Source organism: Petromyzon marinus, chromosome 1 (assembly GCF_048934315.1).
Source record: "Petromyzon marinus isolate PM22_M1 ecotype Great Lakes invasive population chromosome 1, UKy_Petmar_22M1.pri1.0, whole genome shotgun sequence".
Lineage (NCBI taxonomy): Eukaryota > Metazoa > Chordata > Hyperoartia > Petromyzontiformes > Petromyzontidae > Petromyzon > Petromyzon marinus.
This window is the reverse complement of record NC_133667.1, coordinates 31,060,739-31,072,142: the sequence shown is the minus strand read 5'-3', so window position 1 is coordinate 31,072,142 and position 11,404 is coordinate 31,060,739. Positions and strand designations below refer to the sequence as shown.

The 11,404-nt window shown below is 47.1% G+C and overlaps 1 protein-coding gene across 1 annotated transcript; it reads left to right on the top strand.

Annotated features, from left to right (window-relative positions):
* Positions 1–1,093: 1,093 nt before the first annotated feature.
* On the top strand, positions 1,094–11,349 carry LOC116941860 (histidine decarboxylase-like). Its single transcript, XM_076068654.1, has 12 exons — positions 1,094–1,158; positions 1,791–2,007; positions 2,145–2,258; positions 2,975–3,097; positions 3,642–3,782; positions 4,092–4,228; positions 5,829–5,902; positions 6,183–6,345; positions 6,750–6,840; positions 7,498–7,596; positions 7,686–7,787; positions 10,904–11,349. The coding sequence occupies exons 1-12, from the start codon at positions 1,094–1,096 to the stop codon at positions 11,210–11,212; spliced, it is 1,635 nt and encodes a 544-aa protein (XP_075924769.1). The 3' UTR covers positions 11,213–11,349.
* Positions 11,350–11,404: the final 55 nt, after the last annotated feature.

Genomic DNA, 11,404 nt, shown 5'->3' with positions numbered 1-11,404 from the left:
GTGCCGCTGAGGATCCCGCAGCCGCCGGGACTAGGTGACGTGCCAATTTTTTCCATTGGGTCACCGAAACAGGCCAATGAATGCAGCTCTACAAACCCCCAAATCGCGATACCAACAACCGTGCTCCGTGGTATAAGATGCATGAGGTGGCAAATTTGGTCGGGTGTCCGACGTGTACCGACTCGCCTGTGAGGGATGATGGTGATCTGTCGGAGAAACAGCAGGAGCCTGAGCAGCAGGCAGAGTCAGCGACCGAGGGTGGCCCGTGCACTCCCTCGCGAAGTGGCCCAAGCGGCCACACCGCAAGAGGGCAAGACCACCCCAATGTCCCTGGCCAAGGCCAACATGCGGTCCATGACCAACCAGTCAAGGACCTCCTGCTTAACATCGGGGTAGGCGGCCACAGCCAATGCCATAAGGGAACTTCGGTAGGCGAGCGGAGACTCCGAGCTTCCCCTTCTCCGATGCATAAACTTTCATCGGGGGCTGGAAGGTGGTTCATAGACCTCCACCGTTTTGGCATAAACACTTTGTAGCGTCTTCTTCTCAGGGGGGATCGATCTAAATACCGCAAGAGCATCGTCATCCAGGATGGTCGGAAAAGCGACCAGCGCCTCCTCCTCTGACCATTGCACTGACCGGAACGCTGCCTCAAACCTCCAAGTGAAGGCACTCCAATCGCCGCCGGCAGCGAGGAATTATTTTACATGCGGAAGCCGGCAGGTGCGCTCAGCCCCGTGTCGCCCAGCAGGAGCAGCGGCCCCCGCAGCCAGCGTGCCACGCGGCTCACTGGAAATGGCGGGCTCTGACCGCGCCTCAGCCACGCCGCCCAAGATGGCGGCGTCCTGCCGCGTGGTCTCCGCAGCGCGCATAATGGCGGATGCCTCCACAGTGCCCGCGACGGCGGCCGTCGTTTCCGCAGGGAGACCCTCCGAGGCTCCAGTCTAGAGCCTCTGCACGTCACCCCTCAGCAGTACCTCCTGCAGGTGCCCCGATGACGTGGACGAGGCGACGAGCGATACCATCTGGAGAAGCACTGTCCGCAGCGACTCCAGCTGCCCCTCTATCCTCCACCAGCCGTCTTCCACCTGCCATGGTGAAGAAGCCGCAGCCGCGCCGCCCACTTCTGGTGCGGCGAGTTCACCAGCCGCGGTTCCTGTAACCGGGACCATGAATCCCGGGGTCGGCAGGCCTTAGGTCACTGCCTCGTTGTCGTCGGAAGACGCAACAGGTGGGTTCTTCTTCTTAAGATGCTTGGAGATTTCTATTTCCGTTGCATGTTTCCATCTCCAGAAGAACCATTTCTGACTCCAATGTAATAAACAACTTCCACGACGACTCTGGACTGGTGTCTTTTATTTAACAGAATGTCTCTCTTTCCGGATGGCTTCCCTCTCTCTCTACTGCCGTGATGCGTGCTTTCTCTCTTCCACCATCGCGGCGCATCTCTCTCTCTCCATACTCGCCGCTGGCTGGCGGTGCGCTGGGAGGAGAGAAGGCTTCGCTGGCAGAGCCCACCACATAGCCGGTAGCGAGTAGAGGTAGGCGATGATGCAGACTGGACTCCAGACTCCCCACACCGACCTCGAGTCCTCTCCTGTCTCCGCTTATATGCCCCCCGGCAGAGCTAAGCTCCGCCTACGGCCACGCCCCCTCGTGGAACCCTCTAGATGGTTCCCGAATATTCTCCGTAGCTCCGCCTGTTACCTTTGGCCTAGATTGAATCCCTACTCCCGATTGGATACCGGTTACCCAGCGGTGGCCGTACAGATGCCCCCGTAACCCCCCAGGTGGTGCTCTCTCATTACACAAGTACTGTATTGTTTCTGCACAGGTAAGGCGATGGTGGACTACATCGCCGCGTATCTAACTGGGCTACGTGACCGGCCCGTGAACCCATCCGTACGGCCCGGCTACCTGCGTCCCCTGCTGCCCCCTGGCCCCCCGCAGCAAGGAGAGGCCTGGGAGAGAATCTTTGAGGACATGGAGCAGCTCATCATGCCTGGGGTAAGGCACCCAGCCAGAGAAACATGAATAAGATAGGATGAAGCTAGGATCATGCCTTACAAGATGTGGTGAAACCTGAAAACACGTCGGAGCACTATTTAATTTCTGCTTTATTAATGCAAGTGACATGCATGCAGATTGCGCACTGGCAGAGCCCACACATGCATGGATATTTCCCGGCACTCAACTCGTACCCATCGCTTCTTGGTGACATGCTGGCGACTGGGATTAATTGTGTCGGCTTCACATGGGTACGTCTGTGTGTAAGAGTGCCGCATTTGCATAACGACAGCTACGACTATTCACCACTAAGTGTCAGTGATGTCACCACACAGCGCTTGTACCAGGCTAGGTGCATACACAATGAGTGACAGTACATATAAAACAGATCGATGGACAACCATCAAAAATCATGTGGGAACTCTTTGAGATATGCATCTTAGTTAAATGAAGACATTTGGAAACGTTTTGAGAAAACAAGATGCAAGGGTAACAATACAAATGTACAAATTTAACTCAAGTTTGAAAACATTTGCTAAATAATTTAAATAGTTTATTACACAATCATTACAGCAAATTAAGTATTTACATTTGATATAAAATCGCATAATGTTGAAGAAAATGTGTTCATGGATATATTTTAAGATATGTAAGTAAAAAATATATTCAGTGAATAGGGGGGCCCAGGGAAGATCAGATATTGCTTGCCACGAATGTTAAACATGGCCAGACTTAATCTGGTAAGACTTAATCTGGCCCAAAAAATATTCAGATTTTTTAATTTACAGAATAAAAAAACACGTGCAAGAAACGGTTTTTTTTACAAATTCAAAATAAAATTTATTTGCAAGCTGAGACTGTAGGTAGGTTATTTGATTCAAGTAAAATTCCTTGTTTTATTGGTTATTGAGCAGCTCCAACACTATTATTAAAACTATGGTAACTGTTGATGCGTGATCTGGGCCAGGCATCTAACCCGGCGTCCACGGAGCTGCAGATAGTGATGACGGACTGGTTGGTGGACATGCTGTCGCTCCCTGCCACCTTTCGACATGATCACCCAGACGGATGTGGAGGTGGAGTCATACAGGTCCTTGATCTATATCATCATCATATTTCCAACACTTTGGTTTACAAAGCAGTACATTTAAAATCTAAATACATCTAAAACGATCAACAGATTAACAGAATAGGCAAGAAAGATTAGAAGAAAACATTTAAGGGGTGGAGAGTGGAGACAGACAGGAGACCATACTCAAAAGAGTATGGAAAGAGTATGGATTCCTGTAGTCACGAAAGCTTAAAATCAAGACAGACAGGAGAATTGATAAGATGGCGCTGTAGAAATACAAGTTGGAAGTGATGAGTTTAAGCAGAGTTTTGAATGCTGGAAGGGACCAGTTGATATAAATGAGTGATAGCAATTGTCATATTAACTGCGATGTAATAGTGACACACTTTCACATTTGTTCATCAGGGTGTTTGCATGGCCTGCATGTGTAGCACAGTTGCCTCCAAGGTCAGAGTGGACCATATTTTTAAAACTTTTGATAAATTATAATTATTAATGGTTCAATTTGTTGCACTTATCCCAAAAATGTGTGTGGGTGTGTACTTGCGTTTTTGTCGAACAGAGCTCAGTGAGCGAATGCACCATGCTGGCCCTTCTGGCGGCACGGACACGCGCTCTTACACAGTTACGCGGCGATGTGAGCCAGGACGTCGGCAATGATGCACTCCTCAACTCACGACTAGTGGGGTACACCTCAGACCAGGTGTGGCAGTCTACACTCGCTAATGCCCGTGCCCACCTTGTTTTAAAATGGATTATTTCCCCCCCCCCACAAATTTTTAATAAAAGAATATTGAGCATTATCGTACGCTTTTGATGAATGATGCTTCAATCAGAGCGTGTGGAAAATGCTCCCTGCTTCTACTTATTTTCGTAACTTTTCCCTCTCTAAACTTAAACCTAATCGCACCTCCGATTAGCATGTTTGGCTACGGACGGTGCCAAAGACGTTCAATATACAGCCATACATAATTAAAGAGTACGAATGAAGGTCAATTCTGACTCCCGCCAGGCTCACTCGTCAGTGCTAAAGGTGAGCCTCATGTCGCTGGTGAGGCTGCGCTCACTGCCCACGGACTTGGAGTTCTCGCTGCGTGGGGAGACGCTCCGACGCGCTGTGGAGGAGGACAGAGCACAGGGACTTGTCCCATTCTTCGTGAGTTACTTAACTCCAAGCGTGAATTTGTGTATTGATGCAATGTGCACCAACATTTATTACAGTACTGTACTTGATTTGATTACCCAGAAAAAACCCCATCACTGAGTGTCTGGGACCATTTAGACAATTTGTTTTTAGAGAATTTTCATGTTTATAGGATACTGGAACATCTAAGAGCCTGAACAAAACACTGAAATTCCACACGTCAGAAACCTACTTGTTGCACAGTACTGTGATTGACTGCCTAGAAGTTACTGAATTACTCATAATGGGGTTTGTCTCGGCCTCACTGTGCGCTGCGTTGCACCACTGAGTAGATAACCTCGTATTCAATAAACCTTCAGAGCCAGGGTGAACATCTGACTCCAAACGTATTTAATGAATTGAACGAGGTAAAACTGATGGAAAAACACAGCGCAAATACAGCATCTGTTAATACTTGGAAATATCAATATAATGAATGAACACTACATCATAATAACATTGTCTTAGATAACATTAAACTCAACAAGAGATCCTGGATGGACCAGGCACCCACATTTGTACTGAACAGCTATACAAGAGAATTAGCTACTGCAGCCTAAATGTACAGCACTACACATAACACTGAACTGTGGATGAGATATTTCGTCATCCTTTCTCTCAAGATCACAATAAGGTCACATGAGTACAAGTCTGACTCGACTTATTCAATTACAAGTAACATTCACAATAAGGCGAGTGGCAGGCTTCATTGTTAACGAGGCCTCATATTTATCATAACAATTTAACGGCATTATAAAGGCATTTACGTAATTATAACGGTCATTCTAACATTATAACAGCATTCCCAGTATTATAAGAACATAAACGAACTTACAGACAACGGTTATTAAGGTCCCACAATGAACAGTTGCATATCTTTTCACGGAGACGTTATTTGTCCCTCCATTTTGTACTCTGTGTAATGGCTGACACCCTGCCGCGTGGCTGAGGGAATCTTAAATCGTAACTTCCTGGTCACGTGACCAAACTCAACCTCCAAACAGGAAATTCCTGTGTACACACACCCCTACTCCTGCCGTGAAGCAGAACAGGGTTTGTATTCTATTGAGATTCTGCACCACATGCTTGAATGTTTGTTCACAGTCGTCATACAGTACCTGTATTGATTATGTTTGAAGGATTCTTAACTTTTAAGCTTCACATACATAGCAACTGTTACTTATCAACATAACTTAATGATATCAAGTGCTCTGGAAAACCCATTCATTCAGTCATGCTGCAAGAAAGTGCCTTGCAACATAACCAGGCCACAATATGAACATGACAAGGATGCAACAACTTCCACATTAATTTAAATGTTGGCTTTGGTGTGGTTCAATTAGATGTGGTACTTGGTGTCACTTGCATGGAACAAAATACATGATGGAGGTGTAACTTCCCTGCTAATTAGCCATGTAAGCTGACAGGATATATGCAACATAGCTACTCAGTTTGTTTTATCGTTTCCACGAACAGTATGGCTCAGATGATGATAGCTCTCTTGGCAAAATAACTACGTGTGTATAATGCTTTCGTGCTCTCACCACCGTGCATCTTGTGCGTGTGTGTATCGGTGTGCGCAACCCTTGGCACAACAGGCGTGTGCACCTTTGACAACATGGCTGAACTGGGCCCAATCTGTGAGATGTGGTCTTTGAATTTCTCTTATTCCTAACACCCTAAGTTCATAACCGTTCTAATTGCGCCTCCGATTATCATGGTTGGCTACGTACGGTGCAAAAGATGTTCAACATACATACACACATAAACTTAAGTCCTTACCCATGAGATTTAAAAGCAGGAGCAAATGTTTGCTTACTGTAACTCATTTGTTTATACCTGGTTTAGGAAATCTTTTTACCAGCAAGAGCCCAACATCAGAGTGAAACACGATTATTAGCTTTCTTGCGATACACTCAGGCCGCCAGGAGGGGCTCTGGCTGCACGTGGACGCGGCGTACGTGGGCACTGCCTTCCTGTGTCCCGAGCTGCGTGACCCCCTGCGCGGGGTCGAGTTTGCCGACTCGTTCGTGGTCAACCCTGGCAAGTGGATGATGGTCAACCTGGACTGCGCCGTATTTTGGTGAGGCCTCCGTGAATCGTGCAACATACCATTTGGACAAGATCGCGTTGGCCTTGTTGCACGAAACACAAGCTGTTAAGGTTTGTTTATTTGGATTAAATTTTTCACTTCTCAATATCAGATATTTATTTGACCTGGAAATCAATCACATATACTTGTTTAATATGCTTCGATTTCCTGTTTTCTCGGAAGTTAAGTGCCAAAGAGTGCCGTGACAGCATTCCCACCCCACTGGCAACCGACTGATCGGTTTCATGAATGCCACAAGGGCATTGAATTCAAGAGATCCCACCCACTTCCACCTCTTGAACCAACTTTCACAGTTAAACTACGTAATCGCATGCCTCTTATTGGCCAGCCTGCCACACTTGACTGCACGCTAAGAGCCCGACTCACTGTGCCAGGGTGGCGGACAAGCGGAGTCTGCAGAGCACGTTCTGCGTGGAGCCGCACTACTTGCAGCACGAACACTCCGGTTCGGTCACAGACTTCATGGTGGGTGAATTTGCTGCACTAAATATGTTTTGTTGTAAAATGGCATGCATTCATGGAAGAGAACAGTTTATGCTCTATTACACTATGTATAGGCGTACCAAGCCAACAGCTCTGATATTCCTGGTGCAAAGAGTATGATCGTCTTTATACAATCTTAAGTAATTTCACAAACAAACCCGGACATTTTATGTGGGTATATTTGCTCTAAGAACACAGCAGATAACATCAGAAAACACCATCTTGTCAAGATGTCATTACCAGTTAATCTTGTTCTCTCTCTTAAAAAAACCATAGTTTAGCTCAGCAATTTACCTTAATATGAAAGTCTATTCTGATGTATAACAGCGGTTCCATTGTATTTAATATGTTTCTCTGCATTCTGTCATAAAAACACAGATAGAATGTATGTTTTGCTGTAACCAGTAACACCCAAGCTGTTATAATTTTGCTTAGATATGTGGGAACGTTGTGGAAGTTGGGGGGGAAGGGGAGGTGGACATGGGGGCCCATATCAAGTAGCCAAGGCAGCTAATGAGCACTTAAATGTGGGGGACTCATATTTTCACCCACTTTGATTCAGTCACTGTCCTCATGCCAAGTACAGTACATGATTGTGCTGTGAGATGTGTTAATGATCGGGGTGGTGTTTTCGTGCAGCACTGGCAGATCCCGCTGACTGTGCGTTTCCGCTCGCTCAAGCTGTGGTTTGTGATTCGCTCGTTCGGGCTGGACGGCCTGCAGGAGCACGTGCGCAGGGTGAGGGCCTCGTGTGACACGCGCTCCTAGTCACTGACACTCAGGACAGTTGAAACCAATGATAATATGTACTGTATATTTTTCTACAGACCAATAAACTTGCAAGGTATTTTGAAAGCCTCGTCAGAGAAGACCCCCACTTCGAAATTCCAGCGAAGAGCAACTTGGGACTCGTTGTGTTTCGTCTCCAGGTGAGATATTACAGCTTTTCCCCATGAAATTGCAGATGCAGTGGAACGCTTTTAATTGTTGGCCTCCACATTAGACTCTCCCCCTCTCTTTCCTCCTTTTGCTCTGCCCTCAGTTCCTTTCTCTTTTCTATCGCTTATTCTCTTCCACTGCCTCCACCCCTACCGGTTCCTTCCCCCGCCTCTAACCCACTCCCAGTCCCCCGGTCCACTTCCTATTAAGACCCTAATTCCTGACCCGGCTCCCACGTCTCATTTTCTCTATGTGCACCTAACCACATCTCTCCCCCAGCTGTCCACTGTTTCAAGTTTCATTTATTAGGTATAGCCCTGTGAGCCATGCGGCTCTTAAGTCGGGTGCAACCGCAACAAACAAAATATGAATACAGAAAATCCCAAAGCGACAACGCGCAACAGAAACAGCCTGGAATAAACCGGCAAATATTCCACGCAAAAAAACGTATTAAATGCTGTGTGCAAAAATCACAATGTGGTGCAAGCCAACAACAACAACCATAAGACAATTTAGATTAATAAAGTATTAAAGCTTTTATGACTGTATTTACAAGAGGTGGTCCTTTTTTGAGCTGCCGTTTTGTATGTGTAAGATGTGCGTGTTTGAGCTGCCGCTCTCGCTCTGGCCCCTCCCCCCCCTCCAACCGTATTTCCTATTTAAGCTTCTGTTCACCGCCCCCCCCTCTCTCTGCCTCCCTGTCGGTCTTTCCTCCCTCCTTTCCTCTTGGTGGACTTGTATATGTATTTCTACTGACCGTGTACCTCGTATTTTTCATTCTATATATGCTGGTATGTGCAATCCAAAGGTTGAACACGAAATTTAACACTCTTCTGAAATTCGTTGTCCGCCAGGAAGTGTCTAACTGTATTGTTGGCCTGACTGGATGTGCTTCACGTAATGTTTTTTCAGGTTTGTTGAATTCTCGTCTCTCATCTTTTTGTTGTATTTACCTCCTTGATTTGTTCTTGACACCTGATGAAGATCGCTTGCATTGTGATCGAAACGTCGTGATTGTTTTTTGTTTTAATATCATTTTATTGTATTTCTACATACGTGACTTTACCGAAAAAAAACAATGAACAATTTAGATTAACCATATGTTTTCGAATCACCAAAATAAAGCTATGAAAACAATGTAACAACAGTAATCAATGGAACTGTGATTTTAAATTTAACAATAAACGATATACATAACACGTACGACAAAACCTGCGGCCATAGCTGGCAGCACGACACTCCCAGTGTATGATGTATGAGCGAGTCAGCAGCAGCGTGAATGAGTGTATGATGTGTGAGTCAGCGCACGATGTGTTAGTCAGCGCATGAGTGAGTCAGTGTATGATGTGTGAGCGAGTCAGCGGCAGTGTGAGTGAGTGTATGATGTGCGAGTGAGCCAGCACACAATGAGTGAACCTGTGTATGATGAGTGAATGGGTCAGTGGTTGTGCGCGTGTATGATGTGTGAGTAAGCGCATGATGAGCGAGTGCATGATGTGAGTAAGCGCGTGATGAGCGAGTCAGTGCATGGTGTGAGTGAGTCAGTGTATGATGTGTGAGAAAGTCAGTGTCGGCTCCCTCTGCTAGCGCCGTCGGCCTCCCCCCGGCTCCGTCGCTACCCCCCCCCGGCTCTGTCGCCCCCCCCCCCCGGCTCCGTCGCCCCCCCCTGGCTCCGTCGCCCCCCCCCCTGGCTCCGACAGCCCCCGCCCCCCCCCCCCCCCAGCTCCGTGTGCTCCTCAATCAGCTCAACTATCCGGCCACCAGACCTCTGCCCCTACTACTCTTCACCTACCCTCATCCATGTCCAGCCATACCACCTATCTTACCACTTCACGCATGTGCCCTATAACCAGCTGCCTCATCCACGTTGCACCCATCTGTCACCCTCATTCACCATCACACTCCACATTATTACTCCTTCCCTACCCCTGCAACATCATGCTCCATTCCCAGCCCCTATCCCTTTATCCCTTCCATCACCCCTCTCACTGACAGCCGCTCCACCCCACCCATTGCTCCCCTTTTGCCCCTTTGTGTACCGCCGTTTTCTTGCATTGTAAAGTGCCCTGGAAAGGGCCCTAAATAAATCTTAAATAAAATTTACTACTAGAATGAGCCAAGAATGTCTGCGTCCTGCGCGTGATGTCACTCCATGTCGGCCAGCCCCTCATTAATAATTATGAGCGGGTGACGTTACTCCACATGTAGCACCCCCCCTCATTAATAATCCTGAGCAGGTGACGTCACTCCACGTTGGCCAGCCCCCCTCATTAATAATCATGAACAGGTAACATCTTCCCAAATGGACACCTCCCCCTCCATTAATAATAATTAGCGGGTGACGTCACTCCACATGGGGGACCGATGTGCCTTCTCCCCCCTCCTCAGCGTCAACTCACAACCCTCATTACAGAGGCAGAACCCTCACGTCACGTGATCTCCGTGACCCTATTGAGACATAGACGTAAAAAGGACGTCATGATGAACAAGGGATTATAACCTTTAAATGAAATAAGTCTGTGTCACTGCGACCTTACAAATTGCTTTTCGCTTGCAAGTTTCAGATTTACTGAAATACACCCGTCCTTGGACGGGTGAAGAGCTAGTAGAATATAATTAGTTACCTAGCCTATGGCTTTGTCACTCTTTGAGTCTTCTTATCCAGTTATACCCTATAGGAATAGGTTTTACCCTTTTAACTGGCACAAAACTGACACCTTTATTCAAGGTATCATGTTTGCAATAACCACAACACAAGCAGTCAAAATGCAAGTTATACCCTCTTACCTTCAGTTGTGTCCTGCAAGGCCGTTAAGCTCATACGCAGAACTCTTCGACTGGTGGAGTGGTAGACTAACACGGTGGATGACAACCAACCGATGTCGATGGCTGCGGGCTAGGAAAGATGTGAGCGTGTCTATGGGACCATTTTGCCAATATAAAATTATGAAAAATAATAAAAGGTTTTATTGCCAGAAAGGGTAAAAACTATTCTTATTTTTCATCGCTGTTAACCTGTTGAGAGGTACAAAGGTTTAACGGCTGCAATAAAATAGATATTGCTTTATTCAAGCACCTTATTATATTGAGGCTGTTCTCGTTGCAGGGCCCAAACGAACTGACAGAGACACTTCTCAGGCGACTCAATCAGTCGCAGCAGCTGTTTGTGGTGCCAGCCATGGCCGGGGACAAGTTCATCATCCGCTTTGTCATCACGTCTCAGTTCACCACAGAGGCGGATGTGCTACGGGACTGGCGGCTCGTGTTGCAGGCTGCTACAGACCTGCTGCAGGGCTCAGCAGCCAAGGACGACGCGAGCGGAATGGAGATCTGCATTGTGGGCAGAGAGGAAGAGACTGCCCTTGACCACCAGAGTCAAGGGTGTCTAGAGGTCATGGCACTGGCCAGGAGTTAAGAGCTCTCTCGTGCCAGATGGTGGAAATCTCCCTGATATCCCCCAAATAATGTATTTACTTGAGGGCCGGATTTAAAAAGTTTGAGATTTTATGATCACCCCCCCCCGCCTCCTAGAAGTTTCTAGATCTGCCTCCATTGATATTTTCAACATTTAATTTGGAAGTGATGTAATACAAGTTGTGGGTACTGA